The sequence below is a fragment of the Ailuropoda melanoleuca genome, chromosome 9, assembly GCF_002007445.2.
Source record: "Ailuropoda melanoleuca isolate Jingjing chromosome 9, ASM200744v2, whole genome shotgun sequence".
Classification (NCBI taxonomy): Eukaryota; Metazoa; Chordata; class Mammalia; order Carnivora; family Ursidae; genus Ailuropoda; species Ailuropoda melanoleuca.
This window is the reverse complement of record NC_048226.1, coordinates 103,484,082-103,501,930: the sequence shown is the minus strand read 5'-3', so window position 1 is coordinate 103,501,930 and position 17,849 is coordinate 103,484,082. Positions and strand designations below refer to the sequence as shown.

At 52.3% G+C, this 17,849-nt stretch overlaps 1 protein-coding gene and 1 long non-coding RNA gene across 4 annotated transcripts; one reads left to right on the top strand and one right to left on the bottom strand.

Annotated features, from left to right (window-relative positions):
• Nucleotides 1-734: 734 nt before the first annotated feature.
• Nucleotides 735-4,042, bottom strand: LOC117803842. The gene is made up of 3 exons (XR_004627976.1): nt 3,130-4,042; nt 2,529-2,651; nt 735-2,123 (listed from the first exon to the last, which is right to left on the bottom strand). It is a non-coding gene; the product is annotated as an uncharacterized LOC117803842 (long non-coding RNA).
• Nucleotides 4,043-4,202: 160 nt separating this feature from the next.
• ZNF7 (zinc finger protein 7) lies at nt 4,203-17,593 on the top strand. 3 transcript variants are annotated; one of them, XM_011228508.3, is made up of 5 exons: nt 4,203-4,326; nt 5,593-5,637; nt 6,034-6,160; nt 9,348-9,464; nt 12,878-17,593. In XM_011228508.3, exons 2-5 carry the CDS (start codon nt 5,611-5,613, stop codon nt 14,674-14,676), a joined length of 2,070 nt encoding a protein of 689 aa, XP_011226810.1. In that variant the 5' UTR covers nt 4,203-4,326; nt 5,593-5,610; the 3' UTR covers nt 14,677-17,593. The 3 variants fall into 3 exon arrangements, with proteins under 3 accessions (XP_011226810.1, XP_019658216.1, XP_034524723.1); XM_019802657.2 differs by having other exon boundaries at nt 4,232-4,326; nt 6,001-6,160; XM_034668832.1 differs by having other exon boundaries at nt 4,239-4,326; nt 5,908-6,160.
• The last annotated feature ends 256 nt before the right edge of the window (nt 17,594-17,849 follow it).

Genomic DNA, 17,849 nt, shown 5'->3' with positions numbered 1-17,849 from the left:
GCAGCCTCAAAGTGGCCGATGTGGCTGCGGGTGTTGGTTTCTACACCACGGGAGTGTGAAAGGGGGCAGGAGAGCCTTGCAGAAGGCGACACTAAGAGGAGAATGATGTCCGAGGGCCACAGAGGGGACTGTGGGGTCAGGAGGCGGCCCTCACGACTGTGGGGTCCAGGTGCTCCCATCTCTCACCTCTCCTTTTCTGCTTCAACTCGCCGCATGGCAGGTTTACGAGGACCAGCACTGAGGGCAAGCAAGGCGGAAGCAAAGGGCCTGGAGCCAACGCCCTCCGTCTCCCCGACACAGCGGCCAGCATAGCTGGGCATGGCACTGGCCCAACAGCTGGCCCCACGGGGACAGAAGAAAGGGCCTTTGGCCTCCTGGATGTTTGGGGGACTACACTGGGGTCTCTGTGGCCCGCCCTGTGCTCAGCACAGTCCGTACCACTTGTGTCGAACCTGTCTCACCAGCCGTGTGTTCCCGCTTCATTCACCCCCTTGTTTGTTCTAGAGCGGAACTGATATGCGGGAATGTGCGGCACACACACACACGTTTCACTCTGAGTGAATCCTCAGCTCACTAGCATAATCATAAAGGGGATTTCTTCCTGATTTTGAAAACACTGTTGGCAAATGTGGTTTTCTCACTCCGTAAGCCAAGAATCTACTTGAAGAGGAACCCGTCCTCCAAACACGAAGAAGGCCAATATTCAGCCCTTTTTTTCCAAATTTTTTTACTGTGTTAAAATATGCATAGTATAAGAATTTACCATCTTAACCATTTTTAAGCGTAGAGTTCGGTGGTATTAAGTATATTCATATCGTGCACCCATCACAGCCATCCATCCTGAGAACTCTTTTTATCTTGCCAAACTGAAACTCTGTCCCCATTGATCAATAACTCCCTCTTCCCCCTTCTCCCAGATCCTGGCAACCACCACTCTACTTTCTGTCCTTCTGTCCCTACAGTTTTGACTACTCTAGGCACCTCATCTAAGCAGAGTCAAACAGTATTTGTCCGTTCGTGACTGGCTTGTTTCAGAGTGCAATGTCCTCCAGGCTCATCTATACTGCAGGACGTGACGGTCCTTCTTAAAAGGTTGAGGAATCTTCCATGGATGCGACACATTTTGCTGGCTGATCCATTCATCCATCAACGGACATGCGGGCTGCTCCCACCTTTTGGCTCTTATAAATAATACTGCAATGAACACGGGTGTACAAAGATCCCTTCAAGATCCTGCTTTCAGTTCTTTTGTGTATATACCCAGAAGTGGAATTGCTGGGCCATAGAGTAATTGTGTGTGACCTTCTAATGAGCCTCCATACGTTTCCACCGTGGCTGCACGTGAGGGGTACTCTCACCAGCGGGGCACGAGGGCTCCCTTTCTCCACACCCTCATCAATACTTGTTATTTTCTGTTGTTTTGATTGTAACCCCCCAATGGGTATGAGCTCTGACTTTTTTTAACTTGCAGTATTCCAATGGACACTAACAGGAAGCAGCTTTCCTCTTAGAAAAGAATCCAAAAGTGTCAGTGACATCTGATAGAGTGAATTTTATAAAAGATATATCTCTGAGTCCTACTTCAGCCATATTTTTTCATATTTGGGTTCCATTCTAATTAAGCTTGAACTCTTGTTCTGAGTAAAAAAAATCCATTTTGTTTCTGGAGACCCTGGTTTTCAACTTGTACATTCCTTTAAAGAAAAATAAGTTTGTTGACTCAGAGGTTAGTCAGTTTTTCAAGCAAGCTTCTATTGGCATGGGGTCCTTGTTCAGCACAGGAAAGATGCCCAATGGAAACATCACAGGCTCTGCCTTTGAGGGACTTGGGCCCAAGTAGGAGAAAAGGAGTCAGACAGGAGAGGGAGGAGATGGGGCCTCAGGAAGAACACGGTGCAGGTGGAGAGCCCAGGAGGGGTTGTGACGAGCCTCTCTGGGCTGAGCACAGGCCCTGTCACCCTGAGGCCCTGGCCCTCATTTTGCTCCCAGTATTTCCAGCTCCTGACCCCCTCAGGCAGCATTGCCACTGTCCGGGGATCAGGTAAACTCTGCTCCTGTGCGTGGCCTCTTGGTTCTTTCCACCAGCTTTTGAGCAAGCAGGCCTAGATCCCAAAGAATCATTCCTAGAGATAGCAAACAACTCTTTAGATCAAAGCTTTGATACAAACCAATCAATCCAGAGCCCACACTCCCAAATATCTCCTTTATCAAACTCACATACCAAGCCAAAGTTCCCCTGCCCTAATTCACCCCAGAGCCATGTTATCAGACAAGTAGACATCACCCTTATAGGCTGGAGCTGAAGTTATTCAAACTATCTGACCCTAACCTTACTTAGCACACCTGCCCTGCATCGTCCATTCCTTCCTGCAGAAACCCTTAAAGGCTCTGGGCCACACTGTCCTCTCCCCCCTTCTGCCTCCTGACTGACCCTGGTGCTTCCCTGTGTAGCCTGCCTTCTAGGGACCTATGGGTACAAACATCTTCCTTCACGACAATCATTTCCAAGTCTGCATGTCTTACCATACCTGATTCAAACAGACCCCAGGTACATTGTAGCATATCACGAGACTCCTGAGTGCCCAAGGATGGTGCTGGCCTGTGGGGAGTCTCTGTTCCAGTTTGTTGAAAGCATTATCACTCTGGGCCACCTACTAGGATACAGAAAGTGTCCTCGGAAACACGTCTTCTTGTAAGTGATTAAGGTGGGTTTTTTCCCTAGGAACATTTATGGTGTGGAATCCCAATGCCAGGCTGGAAATGGCTGACTCAGAGAAGGGACACTGACCATTCACAGTGTTCAGGCCTCTGGCTGTGAACAGTTGGTTTGTTGGCTCATTGGGCCCAAGATTCGTTGAGGATTGTGAGCCTGGGGCATGGAGGTTCTGGAATGGCCTTCATTGTACAGAAGCAATCCAAGGCACTCCTGCCCCCAGGCAGCACCCTCAGGGCCTCATCACTCTGGTATCTGCACCCCCAACACCACCCAAGTGCGGGCTGGGTGACATTCTGGGCCAGGCTCTCATGGTGGCTTAGATAGCTCTGTCCTAAGGGTCTGCAGACCCAAGTCTCATCTTTGGCTCCCCCTCTTGCCCTTGTATCATCCGGGGCACGATCCCACCCACCCACCTTGAGCAGACCAGCCTGGGGCTGGGACCCTCTCAGCTTTGGATTCTGCAGTGTGAAGACTCTCCAGCTGGAAGGCTCTCAGTAGGTCGGGACCACCAGTGTGCTCAGCGCACCGAGGCTTCTTCCCGGAACCGCGTGGTTGGGGAATAGGACCTGGATGGCGGCTGGGCAGCAAGCATTGTTCCCCGCCTCCATTCACTCGTTTATGCATCCTTTGCACAGATTCTCCCTGAGCGTCACCAGAGAGGGCATGGGGCTGGTAGAGCTGAGTTCGGAGCCTCGGGGGCGCAGGGTGGGAGCGCTAAGACCGCGAGGCACGGGAAAAGAGATGGTTTCTCTGGAGGACCTGGCAAAGCTCGTTTTTCCCTAGGACCACCCCTCGGAGTCGGGGGCGGGGAGCTGACCACACCCATTTCCTTCCCTGGATTTGCGCCAGATTTCACCGCGGCTGTCAGGCACCCCAGGATTTGGGTCATCGACGAGTCGGGTGTTAGGTCCCTCCCCCCGGAAAAGTTCTGTGCATTCTCTGCCCAGCCCTTCCCGCCTCCCGGGGGCCTCACCTCCGCCGTAGGTTCCCTGCGACGCCCTCCCTGCCCTGACGGTGCCCTAAGCCTGGACCAAGTGCCCCCACCCACCCAGAGAACACTGGCCACTCGGCCACTCTCCACTCGGCTCCTCTGCCCACCTCCCCAGCTGGCCGCTCCCCCGTGCCCTCTCTGCCCCGGGTCGGGGGTCTCCGCTGTCTGGTGCCTGGAACGTGCCCAGCGGGAGCCTTCTGTAAGAAAAGCCCAGGCACAGATGCGGTGCGGGGACCAGTGCCCCAAAGGTGATCCGAGGTAGGCGGGGCCCGGCCAGGGCGACCCCCGGGCTTTCCACCGGCTTCACAGGGATCCGCTCCGCCCTTCCGCCTGCGTGTCCTTCACCTCCCGGGGCTGTGAGACAGCCCCCCCGGACCCGCCCCTCCGTCCACTCTGGCCCCGCCCCTCCCGGGCCCCGCCCGTGGTCCAGGCCTTTCGCTACTCTCTGGCCCCGCCCCTTCTCCCGCGCCCCGGCCGCTGCGCTGGGAACCACCGAGACGGCCGAGCCTCCGAGCCGCCCAGAACGGCCGGAAGTCTGTGAGACGGAGCGGGAGCGTGCGTCGAAGGCCCGTTTCCGTTTTTGTCGTGCGTTTCCAGCCTCGGGCGGTCCACGGGGAGGGTGAGTGGGCGCGTCCGGTGCGAACTCGGGACCGGGTGGCTTACGTGCTCCTCGGCCTCGGGCGGAGTGGCACTTGGCCGATCCCCGCGTCCTCGGCCTCCGGCATTGCGGTCCCCGCGCTCCCCTAACCCTCCCCGCGGGGGAGCGCGGGTGGCGCGAGCGGCTTGGGGAAGTCGTGGGCACCTTGCGTGGGTGGTGGTCACCTTGGCCAGCGGGGGCAGGAGGCATTGGCCGCGTTCTGCAGGCCCGGCCGCGTGGCACCGTACTGGCCGCGGGCTTCCGCGGCCTTCCCACCAGGTCTAGGCCTGCTCCAGGCGGGATCCTCCTTTTCCTTCATTGGCTGCCTGTGGAAGACCTAAATTTAGAAACAGTAGCCAAAAGGGCTATTCCTTGGTTAGGGTGGGCTCTCAACCTTCTCTTAATTCTGGCTGTCGCTCCGGGCCTGCCCTTCTCTACTGGGGACCAGCGTCACTGCTGGCCAGGCGCGGGGGGCGGGGGTTAGTGCTGCTCGGTCGGCTTCACTGTACCACAGCCTGGGGCTTCCGCCCGCACGTCAGCTTGTGAGCCAGAAGCTCCTCCGGGAAGTCCACTTCTCATTCAGACCCGGGGGAATACGTGGGGAGGGGGCCAAGTTAATGTAGCCGAGGTGTTCCTGTGTCTGCTCCGCTTCTTCCTGTAACCCATTGTTCTGGCCGCATTCTCCAGTCACACCGCCACTTCCCCTTGCTGCCTGTGACCAGCTCCCCTGACTCATCCCGCCCTATTCCTTCTTGCTTGAGTCCTTCTGCACGTGCCTTCCCCGCTGCCTTTAGCGCTCTCCCCACCTCCATCCCATTGGTCTAGTTAGCTCCTCTGGGATTGGACCCATCAAACTACACCAGAGTTTCCTAGTTTAAATGCTTTCAGAGTTTCTTCCACGGGGGCATGGTCATGGTTGGGATGTTGTGTTTGCATGGTTGTTTAACTCTTCAGACTGCTTCACGAAAGTCCTCGTGGGTTGTGCACAGCTGCGTCCTCATTGCTTAGTCTAGCATCTGGCGGAGGTGGGAACCCCCCCTTATGTCTGTGGAGTGGTTCACACACCTCACACACTCTGAAGGATGAATGGAGCTTCAAGGGGAGCACATGCTCAAGTGCTTTGCCCACTTTGGCTCTGCCTTATGTCCCTGACGAAGAACATCTGGGGTTAGAGGTAAAGGATTGGAGAATTCAAGGATAGGGGCCCTCCGGCATCCTGACCTCTGACCCTTTCATAACTGCCATCAGGTCCCTCGGCCAGGACACATGGATGCGCACCCACCGAGCCTCATGGTAGGAGTCTGACTGCCTCCGTTCCTTCACTTGCCCTGTGAGGGCCCCTGCCTTTTCCTCTGGGAACCTACCCTGCCACTGGGCCTGGTCCTAGACCCTCCATTGGCCCCTTGTGGCCCTTGCCAGGCTCAGGCATCCCACCCTCAACGGAGTGAGCAAACCCCTTACCAGTCTGGGGCCTACGTGAGGCCCTCATGGGGGGAGGTTTGTAGATCACCATGATCTGGTTCCCTCCTCCTCCTCTGTAATGCTCCTCCTCTTGATTTTTAGAGCCTAAGGGGCTTGGTGACTGTCTCACCTAACCCTGTGGTGCATGTGCCTGGGACAACCGTGAGGTGGAGCCAGAATGGGGCTGGCACCCAGGGTTCCCTGGGGTGCTGGTGTATGTCTTTTTAGGAGGCTGTGACGTTCGGTGATGTGGCTGTACACTTCTCGAGAGAGGAGTGGCAGTGTCTGGACCCTGGCCAGAGGGCCCTCTACAAGGAGGTAATGCTGGAGAACCACAGCAGTGTGGCCGGACTAGGTAAGGCTGGATCTTGGGACCCCTCCCCTGCATCATTGATCAGCACCCACCTAGCCAGGCCCTGTCAGAAGCTGGGGATATGGGGGCCGCGGGTCTTTGTAGGTCAGGAGCTGACCCTGGGAGGTGTCATGGTGAATTCTGTGCATTGTAAATACCTTTTTCCATGCTCTTACTTTTGTTAACTTTGTGAGGTCAGATATTTTTTTTTTTATTAACGTATAATGTATTATTTGTTTCAGGGGTACAGGTCTTTGATCCATTACCCTTATACAATACACAGAGCTCACCATAGCACATACCCTTCCCAGTGTCCATCACCCAGCCACCCCATTCCCCCACCCCACTCCCCTCCAGCAACCCTCAGTTTCTTTCCTGAGATTAAGAGGCTCTTAGGGTTTGTCTCCCAGTGAGGTCAGAATGTAATGAAATTAAATCCATTGGTTTTTGCCTTACGGGTTGTACCTTTGAAATTTTATTTGAAAGTTCCTTCCTACTCCAAGGTCATAGTGACAGTCTGTATGTTCTCCTGTGGTCTTTATAGTTTATCTTTCCGGTTTAGATCTGGTCTCCACGATTGTGTCTGGAGTTAAGTAGGAGCCCAGCCTTTCCCATTGATTTGTAGAACTACCTTTCTCGTCTCACGTGTGCCAGTGTGTTTCCGAGCTGGCCTTGTGGTGAGACACAGTCTTAGTCTTAATGCCTGATAGGACAACTTCCCTTTTTTTGTTCTTTTTAAAACTTTACTTACCTACTCATGGGTAATGGGGTAATTCTTTCATATAAATTTAGAGTAAGTTTTGAGTTTTTCAGTTCTTGTGGAATTTTATTGGGGCTGCTTTAAATTTGTAGAACTCAGAAGAGAAGAACTAACCACTTTCTCATATTAACTGTTCCCATCCAAGACCATGGAATGTGTCTCCATTTATTCCATTCCCTTCTGTGTACTTTGTTAGAGTTCTCGAATTTTCTCCAGAGTGGTCTGGCACTTTCTGGATGCTTTGTTTTGGTGGCTTTGTTAATGCATCTTTTTCATGTTGCTATATTTTTAACTGATTATTCTTGCTGTACAGAAATGCTATTGATTTTTAGGGTTGATCTTGTATTTGGCAACTTCGTTGAACTCCCTGCTAGTCCGGTGCTGTATTCTAGGAGGAGGCACCTGCAACTGAGTGTGTGCGGTCCCCCAGTGTCCCAGCCGTTAGCCGTGGCCAGAGCCACAGTGCCGTGTTAGACAGGACTGGTGTGGGCAAGCCTGTTTTGTTCCTCATCTTAAAGGGAATACATCGGGGGGCACCTGGGTGGCTCAGTTGGTGGAGCGTGCAACTTTTGATCTCAGGGTTGTGAGTTTGAGCCCCACGTTGGGTGTGGAGATTACTTTAAAAAATTCTAAGAAATAAAAAAATAAAAACCTTTTTTTTTAAATAAAGGGAATACATCTAATTAAAATCAGAAGAAAGTGGCTGAGGAGTTTTGATTTTAATCATAAACAAGTACATTGCAGGGGGTGCCTGGACTCATGTAGGCAGTAGTGTATTTCAGATTTTTCATCCCTGTTCATAGTGAATTGGACTTAATATTTTTTGTGTGTGAATTGTTCTTGTATATTTTTGGCAAATGGTACTTGGCATATGAGTTTCATAAGACGAACTGGGCAGCTTTTGCTATCTTCAATTTCTTAAAGAGTTTATGTAGATGGAATTATAGTTTTTGGTAGAACTCACCTGTAAAACTGTCTGGGCCTTGGGCCCTTGGGAAAGGAAGGTCTTGCTCCAGCGTTTGTTTTTTTGGTGAATAATAGTCTGTCAAGTTTGTGAATTTCCTTTTGTGCTATTTTGTCATTTTTTGTGTTCCTATAAACTGATGTATTCGTTTAGATTTTCTCTTGCTGTACCATGTATTTGTTCACAACAGTCTTTATTTTAGTTTCCATCACGTGTGTAGTTGTCCCTCTTGTTTTATTGTTTCGCTGCATTGCCCTTGACTGATTTTGCCGCAAGACTGTCGTATTCATCTTTTCAGGCATCCAGTGTTTGGTTTTCTGATCTTTCTTTGGGGTGGGGGTGGTGGTGTTGCCTTTGTTCTGTACTCATTGAATCCTGCCCCATCTTTACTGTTTTCTTCCTTTTTTATTTCTTTGGGTTTGCTGTGTTGTTTTGCCCCCAATTTCTTGAATTTTATATTTACCTCATTGGTGTTTTGCCATTTTCATTTCTAGTCAACGTATTTAAACTGTACACCTGTATCTATAATACTGCTTCAACGCCCCCGGTGCGTTTGGCTGATAGGAAATATAGCTGCCGTTTGGTAACAGTGGTTTCCAAGTAGCTGACAGTTCTGAGGTACATGTGATACCCTTCTTATCCAGTTGCGTTTTGGTTGGGGGCACAGTGTGGATGGTACCATGACTCCCTTCTTGGCTGGCGCAAGGGTGTTTCTCTGTGGACGTTCCGCGTGTACTTGGAGAGAACACTTGTTTCCCGCTGAGCGTGGGGTCCTGTGTGCACGTGAGGCCTTTCCCCTCCAGGGTCTCTCTGCCGCCCTTCTCCGTCCCCACAGCCAGAAACCTGAGGGAAGCCCTGACCAGCCCTTGGATGGGGTGGGAGCATGCTACAGCGCTGCCCCCCAGTGTGCGGGCTGGTGGCCTTGGAAGGTGGGTGCCACTCCACAGTCTACTGAGGGCCCAGGGCTTTGCACAAGGACATGAAGCCGGGGCAGCCAGGTGAGGGTTGGACCTTAGCACCTTCTGAATTAAAATCTATTCATTTGTTTATTTTTGTTGTTTTTGTCTTCTTGGCCACTCCCACCTCCTGGAATGTTCCAACCCTCTGAGCTGGGAGATAGCCCATCTCTGTTGAGGGAAGTGCTGGCAGTGTCTGGCTGCTTTCTCCTTAGGCTAGAGTTGGCCTGCTCTTTGGACACTTTGGTGTCAGATTCCCTGAGGATCCTGGCCCTGCTGCGGATGGGGATGGGTTGGGAGTCCAGGCATCTCACTATCCAACCTCAGGAGCTGGACTGATCTGGACACGGGGCCACTGTGTCCAGACCCTCACCCCCTGGTGCTCCCTTCAGAGGCTCTGCCTGTGCTCCAGTAGCCCCCTGGCTCTTTACTCCTGAAAACCAAGGGTGCTGGGCCCTGTGCTGTACCCTCAGCCATACTGACACAGTCCCCTTCTCTGCCATCCCACAGCAGGATTCCTGGTCTTCAAGCCTGAGCTGATCTCCCGGCTGGAGCAGGGGCAGGAGCCATGGGTCCTTGACCTGAAGGGAGTCGAGGGGAGAGAGGGGGCAAGAACCTTCCTTACAGGTGAGGCTCAGGCCTGAGAAGCTTCCAGGGATGGGCGAGGAGGTGTTCAAAGAACCCATGTCCAGCAAGGGCTGAGAGGGTGGGAAGTTGAAGTTGGAGCCCAGGGACCAACCAAGCAGACATGCTGGAATGCCTGCGAACACCATGGGGCCACAAGTGGGCCTGTTGACAGAAACATAGCCCAGTCGTGGGGTCGCATTGGGAGAGACTGAACTACAGAAAAGCAGGGATGTGAAATTCTTGCATGTTACAGCAAAAACTGTTTCTAAGGCATGTGTTGTTCAATTCCTGATTTTACTAATGCTGTTATTAGCAAAGGTGAAAAGGTATAGATCCAAGGGAAGCACTAAGATTGGCTCTTAGCAGCTTCTCAGGTGAATATCAGTCCCTCCCTCCCTCCAGCAGCTCCCTCCAGAACTTCGTGGGGCCCTCTCAAATCAGGCTTCAGGGCTGTGTTAGTGTTCTGGGGTTGTGGGAAACCACAGAGATTAACCGTCTCACAATTCTGGAAGCCAGATGTCCAAAAGCAAGGCATCAACAGGTTCCTTTCCCTTGTGAGACCTGTAGACTGTTCCTACCTCCTCCAGCTTCTGGGGCCCCGGGTATTCTTTGGCTTGTGGCTGTGTCACTGCAGTCTCTGCCTCCATCGTCACCTGGCCTCTGCATGTCTTGAAAGCCACCAGTTGTAGAGGGTTAGGCCTCTCCTTACCTCAGTGCAACGTCATCTTAACTCACACTCTTTCAACAATCCTGTTACAAGTGAGGTCATGTTCTGAGGTCCTGGGGTTGGAGCTTCAGTACATCTTTCTGGGGGGCACAGTGAGCCCATAACAGGGGTACCTGCCACCTCACAGCATTGGCTCCCGCTGGGCTTCTGTTAAGGAGATGCCATTGCCTCCAGCCTTGTCTGAGCCTCCCTGGCAGACATGTTGCCCAGTGTGGTCAGGGAAGTGGATCGCATGCATCTTGACCACAGAAAGGAATCCTTGCTAACTGCCATGTCCCACAGTCACTGCTGTAGCAGAGCAGGGCCTGGTGCCACATGCCGTGGTCCCTGGCTGGCTGGAAGCAAGTTGGAGATTCAGAATGTGACAATTAAGGGTTGTGCTCTTCCCGCCTGGAAGGCCTGGCGTCGTCCTTATCACAGTTTACCAATCTGCAAAGGATCGTCCCGCGCATCATCGTGTGGGCAGGAGTGTTGGAAACCTTGACCCCAGCCCCCGGCACCCTTGGCTGTGTCGTCGAAGGCCCTGCCTTCCTGACCCTTCCTGGGAAGGGGGTAACGCTGTAAGCCAGCCCCGTTAAAACCCAGCCACTCTTAAATATTTCCAAGGTGGAGGGGAGATTTCAAAGAGGCACCGTGGCAGAAAAGCTAGCTGGAGCTGGCAGAATTGGGTGGTTCAGGGGGTTTATACAGAGCAAGTGGTCTTTACAGTGATGAGGCAGCAGTGAAGAAACATCCCCATGATGAGATACAGACCTCCTCTTGAGCCCGACAGCCCGGGGCAGGGGCGCGGCCTCGCAGATGAAAGCGTGTGGAGCTGTTAGAAAAACGCCTGTGTCCAGGGTGTTACTTTGCCTGATTCATGCAGCGGATAACAGAGGAGTGGCCCAGAGTGGCAGGAGGGTGCAGAGCCACACCCCTGTCCCAAGCCTACCGGGACACACATCTGTTCTCTGAGGGAAAACCGCTTCCAGAATGAGGCTGTCTTTTAACATGTGCTCGTGTCTCCTCAGAGGTTATCTCAAGCTGCGAAGAGCTGTCAAGTTTCAGGGGAGGGTGAGAACTCTGGGCTTCAGTTAGGAGTCCCCAAGGATGTGATGGACCTGAAGAGAGGGAGCATGTGCGAGCTGAGCCTGAGGCTGGCCCTGGGGCATGGTGTGTAGGGAGGGTTCTCAGGCTTGGTTATAGGGAACCAGGTGGAGGCCGACTCCAGAGGGGTCGAGTCGGGTGGGTTTGTGGCCGCTTAGCCACGTGGGGTTGTCTTTTATTTTCTTGTGAGCCGGAGGTCCCAGGCCCACGACTACAGACATCTCTACCCTGTTCTCTGGAGTCCACAGAGGCCTCTGCTTTCCAGCAGGAGGCAGCAGAGAGCAGTACTTGTCTATTTGCTCATCTCCAGAGCAGAGGGAGGCCTGGGCAGAGGGCTGAACAAGCCAGCACCACGTAGCCAGTCCTGCTCTGTGGAAGGGTGTGTGGTTGTGCATCGGGGACCAGGCAGGAGATACCCCGTGTCATAAGGGCACAGAGAGGTCGAAAGGGCAAGTGTTGGGGGAACAGACCTGGGTCCATTCCTGATTCTCTCATTAGCTGTGTGACCGAGGAGCCACAGATTCCTTATGTGTGGGGTGGTGATTCCACTGCTGACCTCGCTGGATTGTCATGAATACGAATTGAGGAACGGCTGGGAACTAGGTGTTCCTTACCCACAGAAGATGCTCAGTGTGTGATGGCCTTTGCCTCACCTGGGACTGACCGAGAACTGCAGATCACTGGCGCTGGAGAGGGCACTGATGTTAGGAACCACCAAGAGCCCTGTAACTGGGCGCCTGGACGATTTCACTGTGGGGTAGTAATGGGCTGCTTGTAACTGGTTATCACACTGCTTATGAAGTTGGTTGTGATGCTAGTTATGACCCCGGACATGATCACGGACACCAAGGTGATGTCTGACTTCAGCAAAGGTGCTCTCTGGGACTGTAGAGTAGGAAAGAGACTGACACTTATTTGGAGAGTCCAAAAAGAAGGCAGCTGTCAGTAAGGCCTCGTGGGGGGCAGGCAGGGGTAGGTGGAGCTTCCGGAACCCCAAGGGAACAAGAAGGCGGTAAGGGCCCCTGGGTGTGGCCTCCTGGAAGTTGAGGGGCCCACAGGCAATGGATGTGCATGGTCACGTGTGCATCGGGTGGCTTGGCGGCAGCTGGAGGAAGAGTTCAGGCCTGGGATCCTGCCCAGAACCCTGCCCCCTCAGGCTCAGGCCTGGTGTGCCCTTGGCATCTATCAGCCCTGTGTTCCCCAGAGCCTGCCTGTCTGGCCACTCCTAGTTTTCAGTCCCTCTTGCCCCCACTCCATCTCCTCTGGACCCAGGTGCTCAGGCTCATTGTTTCTCTGTGGCCTTTCACTCATCCCAGTTGCCCACAGGACAGGGCTCTCCTCACACACCTGCACACACGAGTACATGGTCGGTGAGTGAATGCAGAAAGGGAGAAATATTAATGAAACCCAATTTTGAAAACTGTCAAAGGCCTGACTTCTGGTAGTGTTTTTCCACGTGGGTGTGCCCTTGCTTGATGCAGCCTCCCTGGCAGGGAGCTCATTTCCCAGGGCTGATGTGCAACCCCCATCCCCACCCCTGGTCTTTGTTCTGTCTCTAAGCACAGGGGAGAAGGGGCATTTTATTTCCTGTTTCTTTCAGATTCTGCGGTTGGGATTGCAAGCGAGCAGGCCTGTGAGGACATGGATGTTCTAAAATCAGAACCCTGTGTGGCAATGGTCAGAAGCCCCCCACAGGGTTTTCTTCAGAGTTCTAGCTTTAGAGACACCTCTGATTCTGAGGCCTGGTCAGAGAGTAAGCCAAGCTCCCTCCTCCAGAAAAACCGCTCAAACACAGAGACTGTGGCTCCCAGGAAGACCTTTGCCAAGGAGGGTGCCCAGGGGTGTGGTGAGCTGGAGAGCAGTGGTGGCCTGGGTGGTCAGCCTGGCAAAAGTCAGGGAGGTGCTGTAGAAGGGACATCCCGAAGATGTGACACGTGTGGCCCAAGTTTCAGATCTACATCAGACACTGCTTTGCATCAAGACGTTAATACGCAGAAGAAACCTAACAGATGTCCAGAGTGCAAAAAAAAGTTACCTGATTGTTTACAGGGGAAACATGGAAGTAACTGCCATGGAGAGAAGCCGTATGAATGTGAGGAGTGTGGGAAAGTCTTCAGGTTGTGCTCACAGCTTAATCAGCATCAGAGAATCCACACTGGAGAAAAGCCATTCAAATGCATTGAGTGTGGAAAAGCCTTTCGTCTGAGCTCAAAACTTATTCAGCATCAAAGAATTCATACTGGAGAGAAGCCCTACAGGTGTGAGGAGTGTGGAAAGGCCTTTGGTCAGAGCTCCAGCCTCATCCACCACCAGAGGGTCCACACGGGAGAGAGGCCCTATGGCTGTCGGGAGTGTGGGAAGGCCTTCAGCCAGCAGTCCCAGCTGGTCAGACACCAGAGGACCCACACCGGAGAGAGGCCCTACCAGTGCCAGGAGTGTGGGAAGGCCTTCAGCCAGAGCTCAACGCTGGCTCAGCACCAGCGAATGCATGCTGGGGACAAACCTCAACTTCCAAGGAACCCAGATAGTCCCAGCCTTGTTGGACATCAGAGAACCCACGCTACAGAGAAACCGTTTAAGTGTGACGAATGTGGGAAGGCCTTCAGGTGGGTGTCTCGCCTTAGTCAGCACCAGCTGACCCACACTGGAGAGAAACCTTATAAATGCAACAAGTGTGCAAAAGCCTTTGGTTGTAGCTCACGGCTTATACGTCACCAGAGAACTCACACTGGAGAAAAACCATTTAAATGTGAGGAGTGTGGGAAAGGCTTTGTCCAGGGCTCACACCTAATTCAGCACCAGAGAATTCACACTGGAGAGAAGCCCTATGAGTGTAGTGACTGTGGAAAAGCCTTCAGCCAGAGCTCAAGCCTCATTTACCATCAGAGAATCCATAAGGGAGAGAAGCCCTATGAGTGCCTCGAATGTGGAAAAGCTTTCAGTATGAGCACACAGCTCACGATACATCAAAGGGTCCACACTGGGGAGAGACCCTACAAGTGTACCGAGTGTGGGAAAGCCTTCAGTCAAAACTCAACCCTTTTCCAGCACCAGATAATTCATGCAGGAGTGAAGCCCTACGGATGCAGTGAGTGTGGGAAAGCCTTCAGTCGGAGCTCCTACCTTATCGAACACCAGAGGATCCATACCCGGGCCCAGTGGTATCACGAGTATGGGAATACCTTGGAAACTTCCACCCACGTGAGCCGTAGAAAAGTCAACACTGTAAAGAAACTGCATAAATGTAATGAATGTGAGAAAATATTCAGGTGGCGCTCACATCTCATTATACATCAGAGAATTCACACTGGAGAGAAACCTTACAAATGTAACGAATGTGGCAAAGCTTTTAATCGGAGCTCAAGGCTTACTCAACATCAGAAAATTCACATGGGATAGACCACTTACCTTTATAAATGTGTATAAATGTGAATAAACCTACAGCCTTAACTTTACGTATTTTATATGGGATCATTTATACTGACAAGATTTTACAATGTGGGGATAGATTCCAAGTTTCTCTCTTAAGAAAGAAAATGTCCAAATTCTTATAAAGTGGATGTTCCTTTGCTGGAACGTGTGACTTAGCCCACTCCGCAAAGCCTGTGTCCTTCAAGTCAGGGTGCACCTGTGTAGAGTTTCGAGTTGAGTCATGGGAAAAGGCCTGTGAGCTTTGCCAGACAGGTAGCTTAGAAGTTACCCAAAGTGTCTTCCCTGAGCACGGTCCCTCAGACTGGCTTCAGCAGTCAGGGTGTGTTAGCTCATGCTAGTGGAAGCCCAGAGAAGGAGGCCCAGAACTCCTTTCTCCCACCTTCACCTGACTCCTTTTCTTCCGAGTCAGCCCCACCAGAGCGACCCAGGGATACAGCCAGAGGGCCTGGTGCCAGCCTCTTCAGAGAGGAGCTCATATCAGTGCAGGACTCCAGGAATAGCACCCGGGCCCAGAGACCTGCTCTGTGACTCTGGGGTGTCACTATCCTTGAAATCCAGAGTCTGCTTACCAGCATCGTTATAGGGTGACCGTAAGAATTGAACTGTGTACGAGAGCTTCCCCCCTCCCACACCGAGACCCTGAGCCAGCATCTCCAGCCAAACCCAGTGCAGACCTGGCCTCAGCAGGAAGAGCTCAGGAGAGCCCAGCGGATGCCACCCAGAGGCCAGGGTGTGTACTGTTCCTGCTGCTTACCAGACTTCTCAGAATTTGTCCTGCCACACAAACTGCCAGAACTGGGCGGGTTTGAAGCTGACAGGTGAGCCTGTTGTTGCCTTTTCCCAGAGGCTGATGGAGGTGGAGACAGACTGCTCACCAGTAGCATGAGGCTAACCACAGTGTGGATAGTGGCCCTGCCCTAGGGTCCTGGACTCACCAACTGTGAAAAAGTTCGAGGGGACCAGAAGTCTTAGACTGACTACTACCCAGTACCACTCACTCGAGACCTGTCCATCTTTGGTGTCATTGCCAGTTACCACAAGGGCAAAATTTGGGCCAAAGAACCCTCCTCCCCATCGCGGTGGAGAGGCCCATTGCTCCCACATACAGAAAGGTCACCCAGAGGGACGCAGGTCAGTCACTTTGGGGTTTATGGCAACACCTGATTTGGGTCACCATCACACCGGTCTGGCCAAGCCTGTGGGCAGGTCCCTGAGACACAGCCTGATGGCCCAGTGTCGTAAGCCCAATAGCAGGTTTTGGATTTGTATCAGGTGAAAAAAGGGCTGGCTGGTCCCTGTGTTTGCACTAGGAGGTTCCCAGTGGCATTGGGAACAGCAGAGTTTGGGATGGTCAAGTCTGTGTCGGTTTCTGTGTTTCTAGCACACCAGCCACTGCTGCTTTGCCAGGCACAACGTGTGATGTGTTCTCAGGCCACAGTGCTAGTTCTTGGGGTGAAGATCGTGCCCCCAGCCTGTACCTGCACCTTTGGAGGTGTCCCCTCTCCAGGTGCCAGGACACTGTGAAATCATTGTGCCCATTTCAGTAGCTATAACCGCCTCTCCAGCTGTCCCTACTTCACCCAGAATTTATGTCCAAAAGGATCAGTGCAAGAGAACCAGGGACTGTGGGCCCACATGCCTTCGGAAGGCAGTTTGGTCACTGACAGTGCCGTCCCCAGAAGGGAATCCTCTCTCTGCCACTTCCTGGGTGGTGATAGGACAGAGGATGGGCGGTTCCATGAAAGTCTTCCAGATTCCAGCTTGGGCGTGATGCTGTCCTCTAACACCAGCTCCAGGCCAGCCAGAGAGGGCCAGAGGGCTCCACCTAAGTCATCTCTGGCACTTGGATTCTTTCTTTGGATTGACGTGGTCCTAGATCAGGGGCTGGCAAACGGTGGCCTGTGAACATAAACACAGAGGCCGTTAGACTGGGTGGCTCTGATGCCTTGGTGGCTACACAGGAGACCAAAGTCTGAGCCAGAGCCGATTCCTGTAAGTGCACTCAACTGAGGAACATTTAAGAAAAACCAGTCACAGCCATAAGCAGTCTTCTTTGTGAAGACCTTTCGCCTGTCTCCTGTCAGCACAGAACTCTGATTTTTCAGGTGGGTGCTACCGGGTTCCAGTGGTTTGCTCAAATAAACTCTTCAAAACGTTGATGCACTTCAGTTTACCTCTTAAAAGGCTTAAAAGCTAAGAAGGGTTTTTACATTTTTAAGTGGGGGGAAAAAGCCTATTTTGTGACATTGGAAAATTATATTGAAATCAGATTTCAGTATGACCAAATAAAGTTTATTGGAACAGAGGTGGCCACTCTTGTACGACACCAGCAAAGTTCACACCTGCTGGCCTTGCCTTGTTCACTTGAGTAAAAACTCCATGCCCTCCAACCTTTGAGGAATTTATTTTTCCTCTCAGTTCTTAGTGTGGTTTGTTCCCTTAAATGTCCCAACACAACAAGAATTCAATAGAAATAACCCTAAAGTCCTACATTGCAGTCCAGAGCCTCAGTTGCAGAAGTGGAGGGCGAGCGGTCCTTTCTGAGCTGCATCCACGTGAAAGAGAAGCATCGTACTGGCCTGCTTGGCAAGACTGTGAAATCAAAATGCTTCAGCACTTGAAATGCACGGGCTTGAGATCCCAGGACGGGCATCTGCGCGCATCACGCATGCTGGTGGCTCTTTGCAGAGGGGGAGCAGACGAGGGCCACCTGTTAGGGTAGTGCGAGCTTTGGGATGGCGCATTCTGCTTTCAAGCTGTATCTCCCAACTTGGGCTTCAGGGAATAAAACAAACATTGTTAAGACTATCCAGAACTCTGTTTCAGAGTAGATAACTATCTTGGATCTCTCTGTTGGAGCCAATAAACCCATAATTTTGACCTACAACTGCTTTTTATTCAATTACCAGATTAAGCTTTGATGTCTAACATTGGATTGGAAACACTGAACTTCCTGGAAGCTTCACGAAGGGGTGGGGGGTGCCAAGCCCAGGTGAGTCCACACTGTGTGTGTGGCTTGCACTCAGAGTCTAGGAAATGTCTGTCTGATGTCCTGACCTCAAAGCGTAGGTGCTCCCCCAAAGCAGCATTCGCTTGTTCAAACTCAGGGAAGAGCAAATCTAGTGGCATCAAGAGCTTCC